The sequence below is a fragment of the Phodopus roborovskii genome, unplaced genomic scaffold (genome assembly GCF_943737965.1).
Source record: "Phodopus roborovskii unplaced genomic scaffold, PHOROB, whole genome shotgun sequence".
Taxonomy (NCBI): Eukaryota; Metazoa; Chordata; class Mammalia; order Rodentia; family Cricetidae; genus Phodopus; species Phodopus roborovskii.
Genome location: NW_026126433.1, coordinates 22973181 through 22999816, shown reverse-complemented (window position 1 = coordinate 22999816; position 26636 = coordinate 22973181). Strand labels below are relative to the sequence as shown.

The 26636-nt window shown below is 37.6% G+C and overlaps 1 protein-coding gene across 1 annotated transcript in view; it reads left to right on the top strand.

Moving 5' to 3' along the window:
- Hmcn1 (hemicentin 1) overlaps positions 1-26636 on the top strand; it is a 429789-nt gene that overhangs the window by 163360 nt on the left and 239793 nt on the right. The window contains exons 5-7 of the mRNA XM_051185954.1: positions 13374-13545; positions 16218-16324; positions 25988-26108. Of these exons, the coding sequence (XP_051041911.1) occupies positions 13374-13545; positions 16218-16324; positions 25988-26108 (400 nt within the window). The remainder of the gene's footprint in view (positions 1-13373; positions 13546-16217; positions 16325-25987; positions 26109-26636) is intronic.

The following is a 26636-nucleotide window of genomic DNA, read 5'->3' as shown; positions in this document are numbered from 1 at the left end:
ACTAGTCTCTGTATTTTGACTAATTGTGGCTCTGCCATCCATGAAGTTTCTTGATAAGGGATGAGAGCCACACTTATCTGTGACTACAAGTATAAGTATTTAAAATATGGTTAGTAATTATATTGGTTTAGTAAAATGTCAGTAATCGATTCTCCTCTAGGATCCATGGCCATTCCAGCCATGGATACTTGAGCAGGTTTATAATACCATCCATAAATTCTTTCATATTGAACAGGTTATCAAGTTCAATTAGATATGTATTGGTTTTCTCTATGCTTAAAATGCCTCTATGGTACCATTGGAGATACTTTGTGAGGCCAATCATTATTGTGTGGTTCATAAGTCTGTAGCTGGTACAAATATTGATTACTTTTTTTCTCTTGGAAGTTTGCACAGCACCTTCTGCTATGAAACACAGTTCTCAAAAGGCTAAAAGTAGACCCAACTACACCACACCTGTCATATACCTAAAATATTTGATATCATTGTACTTTGATATGCTTGATATGCTACTCTATTCATAATAACAAGAAAATGGAAACAACTAAATGTCCTCTAACTGATGAATGCATACAGTAAATGTGGTATATATACATAATGGAATTTTATTCATCTCTAAAAGAAAACCATGAAAATTTCAGATACTGGATGGATTTGGAAAATATTATATTAGTAATGTAGCCCAGACACAGAAAGGCAAATGCCATCCTAATCTTCCTTGTTTGTTGGTCCTAGCCATGAATCTAGTTGTGAGTATGTAACCTGTAATGACTGCAGGAGCCAAAAGAGTGAAAAACAACCACGAGAGGATGGAGAAGAAATGAGGTCCAGAGAGAGGGGTAGTAGGATGCAAGGCTGTCAGGGTGGGAAAGGGAAAATGGGGGTTAAGCCCAAACATCCCCCTCTTTTTTCCCAGAAGCATTGTGAGACTCTGTATTTTTTAAAACTGACATAGAGTTTTCCAAAAGGGAAACATGTAAAGTGTTGCTAATTAATGTCTCTATCAACATGTTTCTTGCATCTATTGGCACTGAGATGACTGCCTTTATTGTTCTGGATTATATTTTCTAGCTGTATTACACAAGTTCAGATGTATATGAATTTCAACATTTCAGATAAGAATTTAAAAACTGTTAATATTGAAGACAATTTAAAGACATAATGTTTTTCATTTTTAGAGAAAAGAACTACATTTTTTTTGCATGCAGACACTCAAAGAGTGTGCAACCAAAAAATTACCAAGAAGATATTTTTGTCAAACTTTCATGAGATAATAATATCAAAATTACTATCACTTTATGGGTATTGTAAAAATTACAATATTTTTAAGCTACTAAAATCTTTGAGGTATATGTGAACTATTTTGTCATTTAACTATTTTTGTATCTACTTTTAAGTTTGGATTCCATACATCCCAGTCCTGTCCCTGAATTAGAGGCATTTGGTGAGACATTTGTATTCTCTTACCTACCTTGCTTTTCAACAGGCTATCTATAACTACCCACTGCTCACAAATCTCACTTAGTAAGAGTGAATCAGAAAAAAATATTTTAGTTACTTTTCTCATGTCTGTGACACCATAGTCAATAAAACAAACATAAGGAAGGGTTTATTTTGGCTCACAGCTTGAGGGTATAGTCCATCATGGCGGGGATGTTATAACAGCATAAGTTTGAGGCAGCTGGTTCCATTATATCTGCAGTCAGGAAGCAGATAGCTAGGGATGTTAGAGCTCAACTCACATTTTTTCCTTTTATTCAACTTAAGATTCCAATTCATTGGATGGTGCTGCTGCTCATATTTAGAGTAGGCTACTTAATTAAACCTATCTGGGATCACCTTCATAGATATACTAAGAGGTATTTTCTAAATCTGATCAAGTTGGCAATGAAAATTAACAATATGTTATCCTAGCTTTAGGTAGCACATGGTACTAGATGTTCTGTAATTGGCTGTGGATTTGTAAATGACAGGTAATCTTCTTTGTCACCTGTGTATATTTAGCACAGGAAACAATATTTGCTTAACATGACTCTGTCTACATGCTTACTCATTTAATACCAAAATAGTTTATAAGCTAATACATGGTGATAATTATTTAAAGAAAAAGAATGTTGATTCTAAAGTTCCTCACAGGCAATGAATTGAATGTTTTGCCTTTTATCTTCTCTTTTGCCAGCCTTCTTCAAAATGTCCTCCTGTCTGTTTCAGATGGTTTCAACTTCTTTTTTCTTAGACACAATGAGCAGATTTTTTTCTATGCTGATCAGTCTGATTTCTAGCAGATCCATTGCTTTTCTTTACTTCTAAGCTATGGGTTCTTACATGTACCTTTCCCTTCCCTCTTAGGACTTCTAAGGCTCATGGTATTGTTTCCCATGGTCCTCTCTGAAGTGATGGTTTAGTTGTGGAGAGCAATAAGGTTTTGCTGTAATTTTGCTAAAGATATTTGGCAGTTACTGAATAGTCACCTATATTATTGCTAATGTTACCAATAAATGGAGGGATCCTTTCTAAGACTAGAGAGGATCTGGAAAGATTTAGTAAGATTGTTTGGGTGGAATTTGAATGTAGACTTCCTAAAGGTCCCTGGCTTTGAAGGTGTTATTCATTTGAAGATGTTATTTATTTAGAAACTTCAAAATGAGGGTGTCATTTATTTATTTATTTTTGGAATACAAGGTTAGATATTGTTTCTTACCTATATATGACACTGCCAGGCAAGACTTTTAATTTTTTATTCTTGTTATTTCAGTTGTAAATAAGAGCAAGTCAACTTACCATTCACATTAAAAAAAAAATACAAACAAACAAAAACCCAAAAAACAAACAAACAAAAATTCCCAAAAAACAGTCAAAAATTATGGAGTGGTTTCCTTTTTATTATATTTTCATATTAATTTTTAAGACAATTTAAAAATATAAATATAATAAGATACATAGAGATCATGAGGTTTTAGCAACTTTTCTTTAAAACCAGTACACATCAAAATAGAGACATATGCAAATATATATGTATGTATGTATGTATGTATGTATGTATGTATTATGTGAAGAAACTGCACAACAATGAAATTCTCCTGTGACTTGTGGATACAAAACTAATCCAAAGAATATGTCAGTCAGTTTATTCTCATCAACCTGGGAACTTGGAAACAGTTAAGTCATTGAAACAAATGTTTACAGTGCCAATCAAGCTCCCTGTAAAGCAAGAAAGCCTCAATCAACAGAGTAGGGTCTCTTTAGATTTATGCTGTTTTAATTAGTGATGAAAGAATTATAGTCTGTTGACTAATAAGATTTTCCATCTCATTAATATGAGCACTTCCGTTATGAATTTGATTTAATCAAATTCTATTAAATGTTTAAAGCACCTAAATAATTTCTTTGAACTTGTTTATAAACTCAGTAAACACATACGAGCCAAGTGAATTTACATCTTAAGTAGAGATAATTGGAAAATTGCATCATCAAAATTATTCTAAAAATTTTGTTGAGTCATTTTTAAATTTCTAAGACTAATCTATTTGTAGCTCAAAATCTAATAATTTGTTTTCTTTCCTCCCATCCTTTCTCTTTCCTTCCTCCCTTTTCTTCTTTTCTTGGTAGAATCTAAGAATCCTTTCAAAGGTAGAAATGGAGCACAATGGGTACATAGAGAACTATATCCTTGCTATAATGTTATAGTAGTCAGTGCATAAAATTCTGCTTTGAAATAATATTGGAAATGTATTGCTGAAAATGTAAGCACCAAACTTACAGGGCATAACAAATTGAGTTCCAGTTTACCACATTCTGAGATTAGATCTTGGAATGTAAGTGCTATTTAAGGGTGGCCATGCAAACTAACATACTTATGGTTTAGATCCTAGAGTCCAGTGAGAAGAGTCTTGATTCAGTAACTTGATCCCGCAGTAACTTGAGTAGTTTTTTTAGGCCAATGCATTTATATCTTCTTCCAAACAATGAGTTTTATTTCTAACTACATCTAATCAGTGAATTTCCTTTCTAATGTTAAGAAGCAGATTTTATATGTTCTTGGGAATGAGGTCTGCATTTTGAGGTATTTGGGGAAGATCTTGCTGATGTCTATTAGTTAAATGCTGTAAAGGACCATTTAGGTTGCTACATATCAAACATGAGCCAGACAATCTTTTATTGTAGTTTCTATGTCAGTTACTTTTGCATACCTGTGAACAAATTGCCTAAAAGAATAAGTTAAAAGAGCAGGATTTTAATTTTCTCACAGTTTCAGAGGGCTGTGTCTTTAATTGCTTGGGCTCATGAATTTGGAATGAACATAATGGTGATGGAGAACTTCTTCCTGTTTAGAGGTTATGAAGGAGAATGAGAGGGGTGGGGAGGGGTGGGGGGAAGAAGTGGGAGGGAAGGATGGAGAGAGACTTGAAGGAATAGAGAAAGGATGGAAAGAGAGGAATGGGGGGAGGAAGGAAGGAAGGGGAAGGATGGAAAGAGAAGAATGGGGCAAAGAAGGAGCAGGAGGGGTGGAAAGAGAAGGGTGGGGAAGGAAGGGGAGGAAGGAGAGGGGGTGGAGAAAGGAAGTAAAGAGAGAGTGCAGGGAAGAGAGAGAGAGAGAGAGAGAGAGAGAGAGAGAGAGAGAGAGAGAGAGAGAGAGAGAGGGGTGAGAAAAAGAGGGGGAAACAAAAAGAAGAATATGCAGGAAGGAAGGGACAAGAGAACCAGGGAATACCTCCAAAGGCATGTCCTCACTGAGCAACTTTCTTTAGATAGGCTCTATCTCCAAAAGTTCCTCCATAGCCCCACCAGCTGAGGACTGATCATTCAGTTGAGGAGCCTGCAGGGGACTGTTAATATTTGGACCGTGAGTTTCCTTCCAGTGAGTGTTGAGGCATTGACAGGGCAGATCAGAGTACATGAATATCTGCTTTCTTTGGTATTAAAATTACCAAATTTATTATATACCAAATTGGTATTATAAAATACCAAATTATAAATTTGGTATTATAAATTATAAATGAATATAAATTCATTTTAGTAGTTTGCACTTTTGTAACTCAAAGTTTTACTTCTCTTTTAATTCTTTGACTATAAATAGTCAGTTAATATGGGCTTGCATTAATCAATGAGGAATTCCTTTGTCAAGTAATTTTGCATTATATTTACCTATTTCGCATAGGTATTTAGATTCTTTTAAAATACAAAGTTGGTTACATAAACATGGCTCTGGAGGAGAGATATAATTCTGTAAATTATTTTAAATTATTCCTTCCTTTCTCCCTGCCTAAATTATAAGCTGCCTTCCTGTCACATATATGTATAATTCTGCATACAATTTCAGAAAGTTTATAGTTGCCTCTGTAGTCGTACATGGGCTTCATGTTAATAACTCCAAATTGACATGGCTCAGCCTTTTATGTGTTTGTATAAAATGTGCGTGCGTGCGTGCGTGCGTGTGTGTGTGTGTGTGTGTGTGTGTGTGTGTGTGTGTGTATAGATGAACAAAGAAGGTGAAATAGAGCCTTGGCAAGGAATCTGTAACTTCAATATCCCTCAAGTATTCTCCCTAACTTTATTTTTATCACTTATAGAGATCCTGAATATTTACTTATCTAGATAATTTGTTATTCACATAGAGCCTGAATTGCTATCTGCTTTTAGGCTCTCCTTACTGGAGAGCCTAGTTGTTTATGTATGTTGTATGAATGCATGTGTGCACGCACACACATATGCACACACATCTATCTGTATGAATAGGTATGTATCTAATTATGTATTTAAAAATCATTTTCCTTTGAAAACCAGTAAAAGTGAAAATGGGATGGCTGAACTCTGACATTTGCCTACTCTAAACAAAATGATTTAAAGGCAGAAGTATATGATAAAGTCAATCTTCCATATTTTACTCTTTTAAATAAACTTTTCTGGCAAGCTAAGTTTCCTTTATCATCTCTAACTTGTTAAAACTGTGACACAAGAATTTTATGAAGATAAATTCATGAAATACATTGTGATGCTTTAAAAATAACTAGTGGGGCTGATTTCACTCTTCAAGCATCTCTGAAGTGAAGTGCTTTTCTGTTTTGTCAGCTGCTGCATGTTAATGCAGTTTCGTCATGCAGGAAATATGGCAACTTTACATAAGATTTAGGTGCTCACAGAGTTGAAGTCATCTCTAGAGTCCCTACTGAGCCCATGTCTTGTTAAAAGAAAAATAAGTTTATTGAGATATATTTCAAGCTTTGTGAAAATCGCCCAAGTTAAGTCCCAAGTGAAGCACACATTCTGAGTTCTTGTATGATCAGAGTTTACAACCATCACCATAGTGTTTTCAATTCCTCTGTCCATTCTTCATGTCTGTTGTGATAAAACTCTCTGACCCCCCAGTCTCCCAAAACAGACAAACACCCCCCAAAACAAAACAAAACAAAACACCTAAAACAACCACAAAAGCAACATTGAGAAGAAGATCAAGGGTCAAGAACTTCAAACCAGGCATACCATGCCCACAATCAACGCAGAGAGAACTGCTGGAAAGCATGCTCACCTACTAGTTACCTTCTCCACTCTTACACAGCCCATGACTCAAGCTCAGGAAACAGTACTGCCCATAGTTGGCTGGGTCTTCCCACAGCAATTAGTGTAATCAAGGCAATTAGTCACCCAGAAGATGTGCCCAGAGGCCAGCCTGATCTACACAATCAATCCTTCATTGAGATAATCTTCCAGGTGATTCTAGATCTTGTCAAGCTGTCAATTAAAACTAAACAGCATACCTTTTGAAGTAAAAATCCTGTTCTAACTTTGTGAACTGGATACAATTTTAGTTGTACCATGAAACTCCCCCCCTCTTTCTCTGCCTCACTCTGTCTGTCTCACTCTGTCTCCATTATGTGGGTTTGAGGGATTCAACTTAAGTAACCAGCCTTAGCACCTTAGTAACAGGTACCACTATGTGCTGAGTCATCTCTCCAGTCCATAGATTATTGTTTTGCCTAACACCATTTACACTGAATCCACAACCATGCTTGTTCATGGTACTTACTGTCAGTAACGCTCATGGTCAGTTTTTCCAATCTGAATGTGAACTCAGTACATGAATACAGTAATACAATTCAGTGTTTCCTATAAAAGATCCCCACAAAAGATTTCAAGAAATAGCATTTCTTTGATGGACTTACTGAGGTCTTTTGCTGTGACACTGGATCTTTCAAAAAATCATTCTTAGGGAATATATTTTCAGAAATAGGCACAAATTAACCAAACTCTCAGCAGTGTTGGATAAAGCAGAACATCATTCATGTATAGTGTGGTCTCCTTAGTATGCACCTGGGCATCTCTAAAAGGTATGTTTAAAGGATGACATACACCTTTTTTTGTTTGTTTGTTTGTTTCTCTATGTTTCTGGTGGAGTAGAATGCAAGCAGAACGTGACAGCCTTAAATCTTCATATATGACTTCATGTCCTCTTTCTGATTGCCTCCTTGACACATATACACATATAGTTTTCACATGAATTTTCATTAGCTGCTTAGGGGCTTCTAGGAAAATTCTCATCATGGGCTCCATGTTATACTACAAGGTAATAATGAACTTGAACCCAGATCAAAGGAATCTCCTGGTCATCCAGCAAAGCATGTCTCTCTTAGGTAGGTCAGAAGTGGGTCAGTGAAGCCCACCAACTCTGTAGTATAGCGTTTCAACAGAATCTTAGTCTTAGACTATAGCAAGTCTTCCTCACACTAAAAACAATACTGATGTAAAGGCTTTAATATTTTAAAATTGTGAATTCTTGCCTACTTACTGTTAAAATGTGATCAAATGTACACCAATTAAATCATTCTATTACTCATGCCATTTGTTTTAAAACATTTGCACTGATACTCGGTTTTCACTAGCTCTTTTCTTTCTCCTCCTCCTCTTCTCTGATTCACTCTTGAGAAATGCTATTACTAAACAAAATAGGGAAGACAATAACATTGGGGCCAAAAGACGTGTGTTACTTTGTGTCTAATTGTGTGACCTACGAACTTTGGCATGAGTAACTTACTCTTATCCATCTTTAAAATAGAGATAATTGTGCACAGAAGTTACTTATATGGCCTTTTATGACAAAGTGTAAAGCTTTTGGGGTCTAAGGAATTGCATAGATCAGATTGGCCTGTGAGCACGTCTGTTGGGGGATTGTGTTGATAATTAATGCAGGAGGGTCCAGCCAACTGTGGGCAGCACCAACCTTGGCAGGTAGTGTCCTGGGCTGGATAAGAAAGCAAGCACAAGCTAAGCATGATACTGAAGTGAGTGGGCTGGAAAGCAGTGTTCCTACATGGTTTCTTCTACCTTTGAGTTCCTATTCTGACTTCATTTTCATGATGGACTGAGACTTAGCATAAACCTAGTAAATCCCTTCCTTCAATATGTTGCCTCTTGTCAATGTTTATCACAGTATCAAACATCAAACTAGAACAGAACTACTCAAGTTCTGCTCATTAATATATGCTAAAATTCACTTTCATTCCTGCTTTATATTCTATCACACATAACAACACAGGCCACTTTCAAACATCAGTGCCTTGTTCCAGAATTAAATAAATGTGTGAACTTAGGAGTAAGTACCGATTTCTGCATAGGCTGTATAGACAAGAATATCTTCATGAACTCAAAGAGTTTAAATTAAAATGTACCTGTTGAGACAGAATGACTCTGGGTAGATGAGAACAGTACAAGAACTCACTTTAGATATGATTTTTCTCATCTATCAAATTAAGGAGCTGGATTCATTGGTTTGTCTCCAAGATCTTTTATACATCTAAATTGCTAGGAATAGCTAAACGTTTTTAGCCTTTTTTTCCCTTTGCATTAAAACTTTTAAGTGCTATCGGTGGTTCCCTAGTGGCTTGAAAAAGCATTGTGTTGATAGCAAAGCACAATCCAAGGGCTCTCACTCTATTCTAGTTTGATTTCTTTTGTCATTACAATAGATCATTCCCAATCTCATGAGAATGTTCTCCATAGTCAGGCAATTAGCGATGTTTCCCCCCCTTATATCTGGCAACCTGAGAAGCCAACAACTCCAGGGCATATTCTGTAGCTCGCATTGATACACTTTTCTTCACATGTTGATAGTATCTGTATTTTCTCATAAAATGAGTCACATCTGTTCTCAATTAGATTTTTCTTAGGGGTGGATAATGGATTGATTTGAGGCTCCTGATAGAGTCTGCACTATGTCTTTTCCAATAAGTGTTGTTATGATACAGGATAATCTCTTTGTGAAAATCCCATAAATGTTTCACTGATGAATTGAAAGTGATATTAGATGTGTCTAACACCTGATTAAATTCTGCAACATCTGAACACACTTTCCCTAGGAAAATACATCTGCTTTAGGAAGGTCGTCATTTTCCAAAGAATGCTTAGGATTTGGATACGTTTCCAGTAATGTATAATCTCACTGCTTTGTATTGGAAGGATAGATATATTCATGGAAGCACACAGAGATAAACTGTTAACTTACTGGGGGATATGCATAAAAATGATTTCACTTCTGTTTCTACATAATGGAATTACTTCATTATTAATAGTGAGATGCTGTGCATTTCTCTTTAAAAATAATTCGTAAGATTAAGGTATAAATGATACCATGTCATATTCACCATCCTAACACCATCTCTTGTCCCTACTCTCCACCCACTGGTCTCCCCTTTTCAATGGTCTTGATTCTGGTAGAATGTCTTATATGAATATATCTTAACTGTGGCTTTGCATACGAGAGTAAATATATGACACTTGTCTGTCACTTCCCCTATTATCCTCTCTCATTTCACTCTACCATTTTGTCCTTCCTCCCACCCAAATAGTCCTCTTTTTACTTACATGTCTTGCAGACAATTTCTTTTAAAATCTAGATTTTATATCTCTATAAGAAAAAGGTGTAATATTTATTTTTAGGTAACTGACTTATTTCAATTGTTATAATGACCTGAAGTTACATCCATTTCTCTGTCAATGTTATAACTTCATTTTTTTTCAGATGAAGAAGAATATATTGTGCATAAGTATCACATTGTTGTTATCTGTTCATCTGCTGAATGGTATACAGGCTTGTTATATTGCATGGTGATGGTGAACTATGCTACCATGAGCATGGATGTCCAAGGATCCCTGTGACATGTTTATTTAGAGTTATTTTAGATATATAACCATGAGTATGTCATATGGTTAGATAATATGGTGGTTCTAAGTTTTAGAATTTTTTTTAACAAAAATAATTTCTGTACTGATATCCATAGAGGCTGCATCGACTTACAATATCCCCACCAGTGTATGTGGATTCCTTCCTTTTCCTACATCCTTGACAGCTGTGATGGACTTTAGTAAGCCTTTCCCACTATTTAGCTGAGAACCAGTCATGCTGGTCTTTCCTGTAGAATAGATATTCTGCTGGTTTGCCTAATTTCTTTCCATCTTTTTCCCTTGTGAGACTGTAGATAGGTTTTTATTATTGCTTAAATTTATTGATTGCTTTCCCAGACACTAAATCAGTCCTTTGTGGGTTTTTTTTTTCTTTTTTGGAGCAAAGCAAATCTTTACAGCCCTTTTCATAAAAATGTCAACACTGATTATTACCTCATTGGAGATGTCAAATATTAGTTATAATTGGCCTGATTTCTATTGTCTTACGGACAGATTTGATGAGCCGAACCAGTCATACTTTCATCTTTAATCATGAAGATTGCTAAACACTCTTCAAATCACAGCATCTGCTTCTTTGCAAAATTATGTTGGTATATTTGTAATTTCACATGGAAAATACAGGTGCTTCATGAGGCTAAACTTGAATGAAATACATTATTTGATTTATGGCACACGTGTTCATTTGGTTTCATTTATGATAGCATGACGTTTTCTTTGAAATGTGCCTTTTTAACTCTTCTACTTTAAGTATGTTAGTAATTTTCAAGAGGAGCTTTGTGAAGAAATCCCAAGATCTTGTCCCAACTTATAAACACATATTCATGAGATGCTTCCAACATCATTGTTCTTCTACATTTTCTCCATCCCTTTTATTTATTAGTTTATTCTATTTGTCTTTCACATCATGTATCTTGATCCCACTCGTTCCCCATCACTTCACATCTGCCCTCCACCACTGTACCCCTCCCCAAACACAAGAAAATTCTAGAGAAAAAAGGAAGAAAATAAAATGGAAAAAAATAGGGAAGAATGAACAAATCTCATTATGGAAGCTACAGTGTGACTCAACATGTCACACTGTATACCCCTTTGTCCATACATCTCTACTTGCAAGTGTTTATTGGAAAGACTCATGGGTCTGATTTGAGGCCCCAGGTCCCACTACATGATCAATGCTGGGGCCCCAATAGGACTGTTGTTGGATATCCTGCTGTTGCCTGGTGGGAGATCCTGAAGCTCTGGGTCTGTGGGTTAGGTCCTTTGATGAGCTCCAGCAGATCAAAAATGGGGTGGATGTTGGATCAGACCAGGTCATAACCATGGGTCTGGATCTGGGCAGCTATAGGATTGGTCTGCCAGGTGGGAAATGGGGACAGCTCTCCCTTGGTCACAGTTTTGGGGCTGGCTTTCCTACATTTGCACTAAAAAGGTTGGCTCTATTGAGTTGCCCTGGTGAGATTCAGGACCTGCTCTCCCTTATTGTAGCTGGTAGGGGTCAGGGATGGCTTTCCCACTGTTCTGACTACAGGGTTAGCTCTCCCATCTGCCTCAGGTATTGATTGGGGGTGGGGGGGGTTGGAGGCAACTCTCCTCTGCCTATGCCACCACTCCCTCCCTCCCATGCCCCCCAACCACCCTCCTTTTCCATCCCCCCCACTCCACAGGGAAGGTGATGCCTTTTAGGAGGGATCAACAAAATCTATCAAGTCATTTGGAGTAGGGACTAGGCCCTATGGGGAATGTGCTCCCAAAGTCCTTTCATGCACCAGGGATATATTCTGGTCTCACTGTCAGAGTTTCCTTATACTGCCCAGGCCTTTTAACTGAGACCCATGTTCAGGGGATCTGAGACAGTCCAATGCTGGTTTCCCAGCCATCAGTCTGGGGGGGTTCATGAGTTCCCCCTTGTTCCAGTCAGCTGTCTCTGTGGGTTTCTGTAGCCTGATCTTTACACTTTTTCTTATCACTCCTCCCCCTCTGCAAGTGGATTCTAGGAGTTCGGCTCAGGGTTTAGCTGTGGGTGTCTGCTTCTGTTTCCATCAGCTACTAGATGAGGGCTCTATGATGGCATATAAGTTAGTTATCAATCTCATTATCAGGGAAGAGTATTTAAGGTAGCCTATCCACTGTTGCTCAGATTGTTAGTTGGGGTCATCCTCGTAGGTCTCTAGACTTTTCTCTTGAGTCAGTTTTCCCTTAAAACCTATTTTATTCTCATACTTATTTATTTATTTAGGTGTTTTGTTTTTGTTTTTGTTTTGAGATGGGGTTTCTCTGTTAGTAACAGTCCTGGCTGTCCTGGAACTTACTCTGTAGTCTAGGCTGGCCTCAAATTCATTGAGACTCACCTGCCTCTGTCTCCTGAGTGCTGGGATTAAAGGTTTGTGCCACTACTGTGCAGCCTCTTTTACACTGATAAACATGGCCTTGACTGAGAGTTGATTCAATTAAGATTGATTAATTGGTACCTAGCTAAAGATGCATCATTTGTCTAATGTTATTGTAAGAATTATATGAAGTTGATGTTTTCTACCTTTACACCATTTTAAAATTTTAATTTTGTTGCATCTTCCTAAGGACTACTTTTATATGTATTCCTTGACTTGATTTGAAGCTGAAATATTTTTCTGCTCTTTTTAAATTTATTGGTTGCCTTCCCCATCATCTGGGGTATTTAACATTTTATGAGAAAGGACTATCTTGCTGACACTGCAACTATTTGTAGAATAATGCATCATACTGAGACTACTTTAATACTATTTGCAATATTAAACCTGCCCAAATTGCATTTGGCAATCTGCTAAAGTGGTATAGTTTTAAAATTGTGCCTAGAATGAATAAAATCCTGAACTACTCTGATTTAAAAAGAGGTTGTCTTCTTTTCTCTTCACATATAGATTATTTGTAATGTCCCTTTAGGGTTTTTCCTCCTGGTTTTTAACCCTGAAGTTTAATTGTTAATACTAATCCAGGATGGAAAGCTTGGAATTGGAATGCAGATTAAACCAGCCTTTTATTTTGAGATGACAGCACACAGAGGTAGAGGAACACGTGTCTTTGTTGATGAACTTTGAACTAAGACTCACAGGGAGCAAGGGAGTCTCCACAGCGCTCTGCCAGGACAGGTCCTGAGCTCCAAGTAGGGTAATTTACAAGTGTCTGGGGTCACCATTCATGAATTTCTTTTCCTCTCCTAGGTGTTGAAGTGGGTGGAAGAAGCAGTCCAGGCCTCCAAGGTTCACCTCTTATCCACCGATCATTTGGAACAGGCTGTAAATACTTGGAAAATTCCTTTTGATCCCAGCCTCAAAGAAGTCACTGTGTCCCTGAGTGGCCCTTCCCCTGTGATTGAAATCCGTAATCCTTTTGGTGAGATCAATTAAGCACTGACTATTAAACATGAAGAATGGGGAAGGGCTCTTTTTGCACACTTTGTCAATGAATTCTAGCTTTATGAATAAGTTCAAAGCATTCATAAGTTATTGTAGAAGGTGTTTGAAAGGGAAATGTTATTAGTCTTGAGCATTTTTGAATTAACATGAGAATTAACAGATTAAAATATCTCACATTTAAATAAGTTACAGTCATGAAATTTATTGCAATTATGTTACATACATGATAAAATATTTAAATATTGTGCTATAGCAATACCATAAATATCATTATTTCAGTACTGGAGGTTGAGCTCAGGATCTTATACATGCTTGTCTAGTGCTTTACGTCTGAACTATGTACTCAGGCCAATGTTTTAATTTGCGTATACTTTATAGTAATTTGTTCTGTAAAATTTAGCATCTTACGTTGCTTTGAATGAATCACTAAAATAACTGTTTCTAAAAATAACTTTCATTGTTACTTTCTAGAAGAGTTTAATTTTAAAGAACATAGTTCCTAAAAGCCAAATTTAATGGATGAGGGAGATGGCTCAATGGTTGATGCACTTGACATAAGATCACCATGGCTTGAGTTCGAATACTTAGAACCTACATAACAAGCCTAGTACAGTAGCACATGACTGCAGCCCTGGAACTCCCAGGGCAAGATGGGAGACTGAGAAGAGGACACCTGAAAGCCATGGAGACTGGCATGAGCAGCAGTGGGAAATAACATGAGAGACACTGAACCAAAATATCAAAGTGAAAGCTGGAACTAACACCTGAAGTGGCCGCTGATCTCAACTTACATGCCCGTATTCACCTGCAGACACATGCACATACATCACACACACACACACACACATACACACACACACACACACCACATAATCATACACACATACAAATACATCACACTCCGCATACATCATACATACATAGATGTATCACACACACATATACACCCAGCACACATACACACGCCACACACACATACCTGTCACACATATCACACACATACACACACACATACATACTCACACACATAGCTATATCTCTCACACGCACACATACACCAAACACACGTATATTATACCCACACACAAATGCATCACACACATATACACATACATCAACGCATACATATATGTCACACACACATACACACCCCACACCCATATATCAAAATTCATCACACACATATATCAAATACACATACACACATATGCACAGATAGATAGATAGATAGATAGATAGATAGATAGATAGATAGATTAAATGCATAAATTTAGTCTGGTGTTGAGTTCAGTGGTCCAGCATTTGTACTATGTATACGGTTCCCACCTTAGTTCCCAGGACTGTCAAAAGAAATTCTATTATTAATAGGTGAATAGATATTTTAACTTACTTTTCTCTCACTTGTATTTTATTACAAGATTTTCTAATTCTACTGCTGGTTGAAAATGATGAGACTCACACCAAAAAGCAAATCTGAAAACAAAGGAATCTCAGCTTTTCTCACATTTGTATTAAGTGTACCTACTGGCTTTCATGAACCATGATTTCCACCGTGGTTCTGGAATCTGCCCATGTACCTTTTCTCTGCTTGTGAATATTTCCAAAGGGGAAGGAGTAACTATATTTTTTATTTACATCATAGGAGCAAATAATTCTTTTAAGAGCGTGAAATAATTCCTTTAAGTATATGAAATATTGCGCAAAGTCCCTCATCCATGCTAGCAAAACGCTGAAATTTACAAAGAAGTAAAACCTCCTTTTAAAGACTTGTGGAGAGCTGGTCTCAGCAGGGCATTTGCCACTGCAGCCACATTCTGCCCACTGGAATAACTCCCATGCTATCCCAGAAAGCTATACCCATGTCCTGCCCACTGGAATAACTCACTCCCATGCTGTACTCATTGTGTCATGCTCTTACTGCTCTAGGCTCACAGTGATGGTCGACCTTTTGATTATTTAAAATACATACCTGAGTAAATAGTCCATGGGGAAGGCAAAGGTGAAAACCTAGGGCTTGGTTCCAATGTATTTCTTTTTCTCCTTAGATTCCCCACTAGTGGTTATTGGAAGTAAATTTCAGGCAGATAGGAGATGGTCCCATGCATTTTATTACAATGCTATTCTTTCATTATCTTTTGAGAGACAACCTTCCCCTGCCCTAATGGAAAATTGCTTAAGCTCATACACTTTGTTCAGAGACTTGCTCAGGATTCTCACATTAGTAGCGTCTGCACTGACCTCCAGAAAGACCTGATTTGGGTTTGGGTTCTGCCTATGTGCAATCTACCTGTCTCTGGTGACTGTGTGTGAAGTCTTAGTAACATGGCAATTGTTCTCTAGGCTGCCTTTAGAAATAACACGGTTTATCAGTTGTTATTCTCACTTTACTATCAAACACATAACAAATGAGGATCTGTTAGTTCAGTTGCAGCTCCCAGAAGCCTACAATTAAGTAATTTTTAGATACCAATAAAACAATGTTTTGAGCTATGGATACAAATATCTGTTAAATAATATATGCACATACTTAGTAGAAAAAATCTGTGTTATTTGAAATCTGATCATACTCTGAGGCTTGCTTATGTTTAATTGCCTGATCTCTCTAACTGGGAGAAAAATTATGCTTTCTACCATTGTTTTGTCTTTTAGGGAAGCTGATAAAAAAGGGATTTGGCTTGAACGAGCTGTTGAATATCCACAACTCTGCCAAAGTGGTGAATGTCAAAGAGCCAGAAGCTGGAACGTGGACAGTGAAGGTGCTGTTATTTCACAGTCTGTTTATTATTTTACTTTTAAGCTGGCATGCCTTGTAATGCATATGAAACAGCTTATTTATATATTCTTGCAGTCAGGAAGAACACTTTTAATGAAGGTACGTGTGTGGGAGGTCTTGAGCACATGAGCCAGGTAGTGTTGTTTTGATGACCATGGACATCAGTGATGTTCTGGAGTAAGAATTAAAATTCTTGGGCAGTTTTCCTATCATCCAATCTGTGGACTGATGGTACCATCCATTTCTTGCTTCCAAAGTCAGCAGACATGAAGCCAGTGGAAGAATGCTTAGTGATGCAGGCTCTGGTTGGAACTGCATGGGATTGAACACAATGCACAGGCCGGGCTGCTTGGGAGCAGAGCTTTGATATTCCTTACTGTCCTCCTCTGTTACATGAGGAGGACACCTCCTTTACACCACAGGGTTCAGCTGAAATGAAAGTGGGTTCATATATAAGAAATAGTGCAGTTTCACTTACAAGACAAGCTTTCAAGAACCGCTGGCTGCTACTATTTGTTATAGATCATCATTTTTCTTTACTAAAAAAAGCATTTGTTTCTTTGAATTATCTGAAGAGATATATAGTCAATATGGAGGCAAGAATATAACATACAGTCAAAATTCAGAGATGTGATTTCGCTGTGGATTATGTGTGTAACTGGCTGCAGTGTGCCATCTGAGAGACTGCCAGTGTTTCGCAGACTTTTCCTCATGCTCTGCCCTCCTCCCAGGTCAGGTATTGGTGTTTTTATGCGAAAGAGGGTTTCCCTAAGAACAGGAAAAGGTTGTTCTGCTGAGTCATGAACACTTCTCAGAAGCAATTTTCAAACTATTAAGGCATAAACTCTCCCCAAATGTTCACTATAGGAGGAGGCTTATCAGAATGTGCCTCATTGCTGTGCTTTCCTTCACCCTTCTCCCCTTCCCAGAAACACCCTGAGCAGCTACCAACAAGTCCCTTGCTCTAGAATCCTTGTGAGGATACCTACAACAATGTTTTTTTCTTTCATCACCTCAACTTGCCTACATAATACAATGGGTTTCATGGGACTGCCATTCAAGTTACAGGGATGAGTGAACAAGCATGCGGGCAAGTGCAGCGCAAGTATTCAAGGCGGATTTTCCATGCCAGGAAGATATTTGATTTTCAAAGAACATGTACATTAACTTTCTTATTTTTAAGAAATTACAGTTTGCACTATAACTCCCTTCAAGTGCCAGAATGTTCTTCATTCCCGGAGCGCCATACCCTGCAGGGTTATTATAAAGGCTAGAATAGATTTGGGGAGTAGATGATCTTGAGTGAGAGTACAGGGGCACAGGCAGTGTAAATACAGTCTGGCAATTTCTCAGTGAATGAGTCATAAATGGCCATACCTGTTTTATTTGTAACTCAGTCCCTTGCACACAATAGGTGTGCGGTACATACTGGATGCCTTGATAGCAGCAATGAAGTGTTTTTCTACTATGGTATTTTGAATAAGCAAGGCTAAAATTGATGTTAACATTATTTTTGTTCAATGTGCCCAAAATGTGACTCAGGCTGTGTCCACTTTTTATTTACCCCTATGGTAGGAAGAACTATGATAGTCTAGTCTCTTAATCCCTCATATGATTTAGTGTAGCCTTGACCTCAACCATAAGTGCCCTAAGTTGGCAGACAGATATTCTGTTGTTTTCTGAATAGTAACAATAAGGTATCCACTGCTGTCTGGGAGATACATGGAAGTGATACCATTTTGTTATTAGTTCTATTCCGTGGCATTTGAACCAATTTCCAGGTGATTGGATTGCTACCCGTGGTTTTTCCTCTAGTAAAACTCTTGCCTAGAGGACTGATCCAACATGACTGCAGTTAGTCTTGTGCTTGACATGTCTACTTATTCAGTCATCAATTTTCAGGGTTTGCTTTTGGCCAGGTTTCATACTATCTGCTTTGTGTACACTAAGCACATTTAATTGATAATTAAAACAGAGGCGTTCTAAGGGTTATCTTGTAAGCAAAGAGGGTGAGAAAAAGATGATGAGGCAGTAAAATCTCTGTTTAGACAAGTGTCTAAGCTCAGTCTGCTATAATTAAGAAAGGCACATTAATTAATTGAGAAAAACACATTGCCCCAAATTCATTCTAGACTTTATCAAAGAACCTGCACTCCTGCTGGACACCATTGTTAGTTTACAGTTAATGGTAGCAACAATTAAATAAAACATAGCATTGAAGTGCAACTTGCAGATAATAAAACTATTTTTCTCCTATATGAAATGCCAGAAAAATGTAGCAGCATGATACAAAATAGTTACATCCACTGACATAAGTAGTACTACTGACATTGGGTCTCCCTTTTAGACAGCTTGTGAATGACAAATGTTCTGCATGTGTGCTTTCTCAAGAAGAGAACTGAGATTAGATAGTGTATCCTGCATGCTATCTCCTTTGCACTATCTAGAAAATGTCTGCTCTATCAGACGAATTAATGATGACTTCTAAATGTTTCAAATAACACTTTATTCCAAGTATGAAAAACAGTCTGTTTTATGACCATAAGATGTTGGAAGATCATGTGATTTTGCCTAAACCACTCTTCTGATTATCTTGTATCACTTATATTTACATCCTAGTCAAATTTAATTATTTAATTTTAAGATGTTTTTGTTATTCCCACTTTTGACCCCTGCTTTTTCTTTTGTTTTGTTTTTTCAAGACAGGATCTTTGTTCAGTCCAGCCTACTAGTGTGGTTCATACCTGAGAAGGGGAGTGTGGACTGAGGAAATAAATAGGCTAGAGACAGAAGATAGAGTCGTGAGGGCATCCAGTAATACTGGGATGTGCTCTAAATATATTGCTAAAAGTTCTTATATATCCCAACCAAAAAAAAAAAAAATAATAAAGACAAACAAGTGTAATTACTTCCTTAATTCTCAAACCATCCAGTAATCATGCTCTATTGCTAAACATCCTGCCATTTGATCTTGAGGAGTAAAACATCTAGTAAGCATGCCTTAGCTCAACATCCTCATATCTGACCTTGAAGATTAAGACATCCAGTAATCACGCCTTAGATCAAGTAGTCTGTTATCTAGGCTAGAGATCCAGTGACCACACCTAAGGCCAAACATCCGTCAATAACCACATCTTAGACCTTTTGGTCTCTGGTGTTTAACTTTGAAAGGGCAAGGATGGTTTGAACTCTCTGACCTTAAATCAATATGGAACTGAGCAACTTCTATGGTCCCTGAAAGGTCTTCCTATGTAGGGCTGGCTGTCCTGGAACTTACTATGTAGATTTGGCTGACCTCGAACTCATAGACATCTGCCTGTTAGGATTCTTTAGTTTGGTGCCACTACTATACCCTGACTTAGTTTTTCTCCTTCTAGAAGTTCCTTCTCCCTAGCATGCTATTCCTTTCACTCTGACTTGTTACTGTGCTCAAGATTCAAATCAAATGTCAACACTTTCATCAAGTCTTGTCAAATGTGTTCTAAAATATCTTTTCTTTTTGGCTCTCTATACCTCTCTTAGATTTTTCTCTTACATCATATTTATTTCTGTAGAGATTTTTTTCTCCCTAATTATTGTGATTAGAGTTTGGGCCACAGTGCCCAAACTAAAACTATAGAAACATTTATGAATAAAAGTTAATGCTTACAGCAGGGCATTGGTGGAACACACTTTTAATCCCAACACTTGGGAGGCAGAGGCAGGCTGATCTCTGTGAGTTCCAGGACAGGCTCTAAAGCCACAGAAAAACCCTGTCTCAAAAAACCACCCCCTCCTAAATTAATTAATTAATTAATTAATTAATTAATTAATGTTTACTCTGCTGGTATCTAAGAATGTGGCAGATTTAGATTCAGTCAGCCTGTAGTGCATGGATTGGGAGGGGCTTTAATGCAGCTTTTATTTAAATGCTCCCGAGTGGCTCTGCGGTTTCTTTGTGCTTTCTCATGCAAACACTGTGATGTATTGGGGCACTTTTCCCTTTTCATTTTTATTAAATTTTTAAATTTATTTTACATACCAAGCACACTTTCCCCTCCCTCCTCTCTTTCCATTCCTCCCCCACCTCCCATCTACCTCCCCCCATCCACTCCTCCTATGTTCAGAAATGGACAGGCCTCCCATGGGAGCTCACAAAGCATGGCATGTCAAGTTGAGGCAGGACCAAGCTCCTTCCCTATATCAAGGCTGAGCAAGATATCCCTGCATGGGCAATGGATTCCAAAAAGCCAGCTCAAGTGCCAGGGACAGGTACTGAACCCACTGCTAAGGGCCCTACAAACAGACCAAAGTACAGAATTGTCATCCACATGCAGAAGGCCTAGGTTAGTTCCATGCAGGGTCCCTAATCGTTGGTCCAGATTCTACATGTTCCCATTAGCTCAGGTCTGCTGTCTCTGGGATTCCTAGGCATGGTCTTGGATGCCCCCTCCCCTTGTTCATACAATCCTTCCTCTCCCAGAGCTCAGTCCAGCACTTGGCTGTGGATCTTGGCATCTGCTTCCATCAGTTACTGGATGAAGGCTCTCTGATGACAATTAGAGTACTCATAAGTCTAATTATAAAAGAAGGCCAGTTCAGGCACCCTCTCCACTGTTGTTAGGAGTCTTAGCTAGGATCATACTTATGGATTCCTGGGGGTTTCCCTGTCACCAGGTTTGTCCCAAACCTCATTACTCTCTCTGTCCATCCCACCCCCCAACTGGATCAACCCAATCTGGGGCACCTTTTTATACACAAAGAGTCAAATCATTTGCCTAATCATATGAGTGATGCAAGTGTTTTAACTTGCCTCTGATGTAGGTAAAACATACTGAACAGAAGTAACTGAAAGGAACACAAAATTTTATTAAAAACAGGACAGAAAGCTGTTTTATGCCCCCAAGTTTCCATTTATATGGAAACTACAAATCCTGGATCTTATTTCTGAGAAGCAAAATGAATTTTCCATTCAGACAGCTGTAGCTAATCTATAGCAACATAGAATAAATCTATTACCACTGAAACTCCCTGGGCCAAGTTTTGTCTCCTTCTCCTTAAGGAAAACTCCCTATGATGATATTAAATAATAGATTTAGATAATACAAATGTTTCTATTAGCCTAGGATTATCAGTGTAATCATTTGTAATTTAATTCATCCCCTGGGGTATGTTTCCATTAAGTAAATATGGATAAAGTGCCCCTTGATAATCCCCTAAGTATAGAGGAAAATATTTCATATCATATGACTATATTGAGATCCTAGGACTGGAAGAAGTAGTTTGGGTTAGATAGTTATATTAATTTTCAGTACATACTAATGCATTTTATACAGGATAATATGGTTGTCTAAGTAAAACATGCACAATGACAACACCTGTTCACAAGGCTCTATCCTTAAATGAAGAGCAATGAGCATCTTTATATCTGCACACACACACACACACACACACACACACACACACACACACACACACATCCCACTAATAATTAAAGGAGACATGAATTTGAGACATGGGGGGCATTAGAGTTGGAGGGGAAAGGGAGGAGTAAGATACTCATGAAAGAAAGTATCTAAAACATTTTATTTTTTAAATGTAAAAATTACTCCATTCCCTATCATTGTAATTGGAAAATTTATTGAAGTTCAATATCTGTGTGTCTTAACTACTTATGATTTTATTATCAATCAAATAATTGTACCTTACTTTTGGCAGACATTGAAGAAGCCACTATGCAAACAAACTTCAGAAATGATTTCTATTTTCTATATAACTACATAAAACTTACAAACAAGAATATATTAGTGTCTCAAAATAAAAGTATCATCATTAGAAGAGTGTAATTGTTCAATTTTGAGTGTTTTTTAAAAAAAGTAAAAATAGTATATTTTGCAAATCACAGTATAGTCAACTGGTAGAAGTGTGGTTACAAGTCATTAGTAAAGTCTACAGAGGACCACATGAGAGTTCTCCAGTTGTCCTCACCTGGTGGCCTGTGCATGTCTGTAGACAACTCTGCAGCGTTAACTTAGTGTTTGGGTAATGGCTCACTTTATCACAGCATTTTCTTAGAAAACTATCCAGTTATTTTGGCCTTCCAATATCAAAATGTTATCTAAATGGAATATCTTTGTTTAAGAAAAAGATCTGTTTACTTGACCAGAGGTAAAGCTGAATGTATATAAATGTGTGTGTTAAAACTGATTTTATTCTATGCTTAGACTCCATTTTTTTCCTTGCTGCCATATTCATGCAAAGACTCAATGCCAAATAGAATGGCATAGAGTGAGCTGATGTGGGATGTCCTTCTGTAGTCTGTGAATATCTGTTGTTTCTATTGGTTGATGAATAAAGCTGTTTTGGCCAATGGCTTAGCAGTATAAGGCCAGGCTGGAAATCCAAATAGAGATATATAGAGAGAATAGGTGCTTTCTAAGAGATGCCATGTAGCTGCTGGGGAATCAAGATGTAAGATAACAAGCAATGAGCCTTCTGGTGAAAATATAAACTAATAGAAACAGGTTAATTTATAGTTAGAGCTAGCCAGTAAGAAACCTGAGCCATTGGCCAAACAATTGTAACTGATATTATGCTTCACAATGCAGTTTTCATTGGCAGCTTTGGTGACCCAGTGGGTGGACAGAAAACCAGTTCAGTGGAACCAGAGCAGACAGATAAAATCTTCTGTGTACAGTGAGCTGGAATTACTGTGTGTTTATGGCTGATACCATGCCTGTATCACAGCAGTTCTCAATGAAAAAAAATGATAAAAATAATTATCTACTTCGATTTTGAAACAATGAGGTCTTATTTAAGAGCAAATATTTGAAAGGAGGTGGGCATCTATTTCAGTTCAAGGTCCATGATTTGTTACCTTTGTGATTTCACAGTAATCCTTAACTTTGTAAAGTCTGAAGAAAATAATGCTTAATACTTACTACTCTCATGACTGAATTAGAAATTGGGAAACAGTATTTAAAGGGTTGTTGACACATGAATAGATTAATTAGTTAAGTAATTACCTCTTGATATTATATATATATATATATATCATAAATTATATCTTCCTTTGAATGCTCTTCAGGAGCAGGAAATGAACTTGAGCTCTATCAATTAAATTTTAATTCAACTAGTGACACTAGGAATTTTCCCTGGCTTAATATAAGGAGGTTATGTTAGCATTAATATTCATGTAGTTTGACAGACTGTCCTGCTTCATGCAGTCACAAATAAACCCTGGCTGGTGGGTGCTGTTCTCAAATTTTAGCCTGCAACATTTTTATTCACTGTAGCAGAAGAAAAGATAGCAGAATGTGCATCAGATGAGTAAAAAGAAGGGACATGTTTCAATTCAGAAATAATACACTCTCTACCATTTATAATCCATGGACCATAACTGGCATTATGGCTTTAAAGCATGCTGCAGCTGGTTCTAGTCATTCATGGAAAACCAACCATACACTTACCTTGCTCATTATGTTGAGTGACATTAAGTTGGGATTTAGAAATTAAAATGTTTTGTGTATTAACATATTTGTTTTTAATCAAAAAGCATGGAGCTGCTTTCTTTCACAGAAAGATTTATCAACACTCTCTGACTCTTTTAGCAGAAAAGATTGTCAGAAACCTGTAATAGCTATAGCAAATTCTGAGAATGATATTGTCTTCTATGCCTTAGAGTTCAAGGCTACTTTTTAGAAGGAGTACTGAACTTAGAGTAAATACCATTTGTTTCTATTGAGTAGCACTCTGTATGTAATGGATGTGCCATGTTAGTCCCCTCAAAGGGCTTTAAATGTAGTTAGTAAACCATCACCCTTAAATTAGGTAGCTCCATCTGTAATCTGCCTTGGTGGCTAAGAAGAACTAAGCTAAACCAAGTAAATCCTAGGAGGAACTCCCCACCATCCCTGGAACTCTCCATGGTGCTTGCTCTTCATTCCTGGTAATCTCACTTGAATTCAGAAATCTAGACTCTGATCCATCCTGCTCCATATTTTGCCATATTTTCTTTAAAAGTAAAGGCTATGTATTCACAATTCTAGAACACTGGTGAGTCTTTAGCATCAAGTCATCTTTACCAAATGCTGACCTTGCCTTAGCTGTTCTGGGTTCCAGTCTGAATATTTTGGTGAGTTTGGTGTAGGTGTATGTGTTGGTGTAAGAGATCCTCAGAGTCTCCTTTAAGAGAAAGTGAGCCAGAAGCAAATGCTAATTCTAAGCAGATGGTGCTGTGTTGTAGTGAGAAGCTTGGATTTGGTCATTGAATTACATCTCTGTCTCTGCAGTTAGCAAACCTTATGCATTTGGGAAAACTGTTTACCAACTTGATATCACAAAGTCATCATCTTTATACTGTGGATGGTTATGTTTCTTTTAGAAGATAACAATAAAATGGAATAAACTATTGAGTTTAAATACACTGGGTCCACAGGAAAAAACCCATTAAAGTGGTATTAATATTTCACCCTGGGAACTAAATCCAAATGGTTTATTTTTTATGCATGTGCTCATTACTTTAGTGCTTAGTTTTATTTAGTATTTAGTTTAGAACCATTCCTTTAGCTGAATAAGCTAACTCATTCTTCTTTTTGTATATTTCTATCACTATGTTTATTGCTTTATATCAAGCTTTCCCACTTCTCCATCTATCTCCCCCAGTAGTCAGTGTGTGAGCTCCACACTTTTCTCACATTTGTAGCTCAGCATTGGGTGCGCTGAGCTGAAGGTGCCAGATGGTTAAAATCTGGGAAATCACCAGCTTTTGTGATTATTCTGGTAGTGGTGTCACAGAGGCAAAGAAAGTGGGAAAGTATATGTATATATAAATATAATTTGCTCAGTTCATGTAATGTTACTTGTATGTACATGATTAAGGAAAAAGAGGTCACAAATTTGAGAGAGAATAGAGGGAGAGGGTACATGGGAGAGACTGGAGGGGGGAAAGGAAAGGGAAGATTATGTAATCGTATTTTAATTGAAAATTGATTAAATAAAAGAAAAAGAAAACATTTTCCAGAACTGGACTTGAATGGCTTTTGTTGGGGAGATTTTAGTTTCTTACTTCTTTGGCATCTGTTGAGTATCTATTATTTGACAACAGAGAACAAAGAAGAAATCCAGAAATCATTGGAGCTTTTAGATTTGCTATAAGCTCCACTTATTAGCAACTGAATATTTACTTTTGACTACCAGGAATGTCGTACTTCCTGAATTATACTTTAGAGCTCTACGAGATATGCATTACAAAACATGCATTTCAGAGTGGAAATCACAACCAAATTTACACAATATTGTGGTGAGATATTCACTCACGCACCTGTAGCGCTGACCACACCGGTTTGGGCATGGTCACAGGTGTGGCCAGTTAAAAGGATTGAATTGGGGCTCAGAAGCCCCTTCAGGTTGTGGAGAGCATCAGGGTGGCGGGGTCTGCATCCTTGGGGCTGGAGCGACACGATAGTAACTTGTTTCCTGTGTAAGTTGTTTTCTTCTAATAAACTCCACTTCATCTTACTGGTCAAGCATCCTGATTTCCACGCCCAATAACTATCTTAGTCAGAGTCGTCACGTCAGTTGCAAACAGTCTGTGATTTGCCACACCAATGGCATTCGCTGTTACCCTCTGCTGACTAGGCTTGTTGTTACACGTTTTACGTTTTAGACCTCCAGCAGCGGAAGACACTCTGTTCGTATCACTGGTCTCAGTACTATTGATTTCCGAGCGGGCTTTTCCCAAAAACCCACGCTGGACTTCAGAAAAACAATCAGCAGACCCGTGCAAGGTTGGTATGCACATGGCTCTTAAATTGGTGTAAGTGAAATCTGTGCCTCTGCTGGGGTGTGACTGTGTTGGTATGCAGCATTCAATCCCATTAACAAGGACAGTGTCTTTCTTTGACATGATTGTGATTATTTCTTCATATTTTGCAAAGTGGGATCCAAGACCAGTGAATGACTCTGAGAGCAGATGAAGCTCAAAGAAGGGCTTTTTAATAATTAAGACTTCCGGGCCCTGCTTTAATCTCCCGTAGCAGAACTTCAGAAGTTAGGGTTTAGGAATATGAATTTAGGTGAGTACTCCAGTTGCCTTTTAGACACAACTAACTACATTTACAAAAGTACTTATTGATTTCTTTCTCGAGACAGGGTTTCTCTGGAGCTCACTCTGTAGACCAGACTGGCTTGGAACACACAGAGATCCACCTGACTCTGCCTCCTGAGTGCTGGGATTAAAGACATGTGCCACTACTGCCTGGCTCTTAGTGAATTTTTAATATCAATAATTTATAAACTTTTGTCAAGATGAAGTG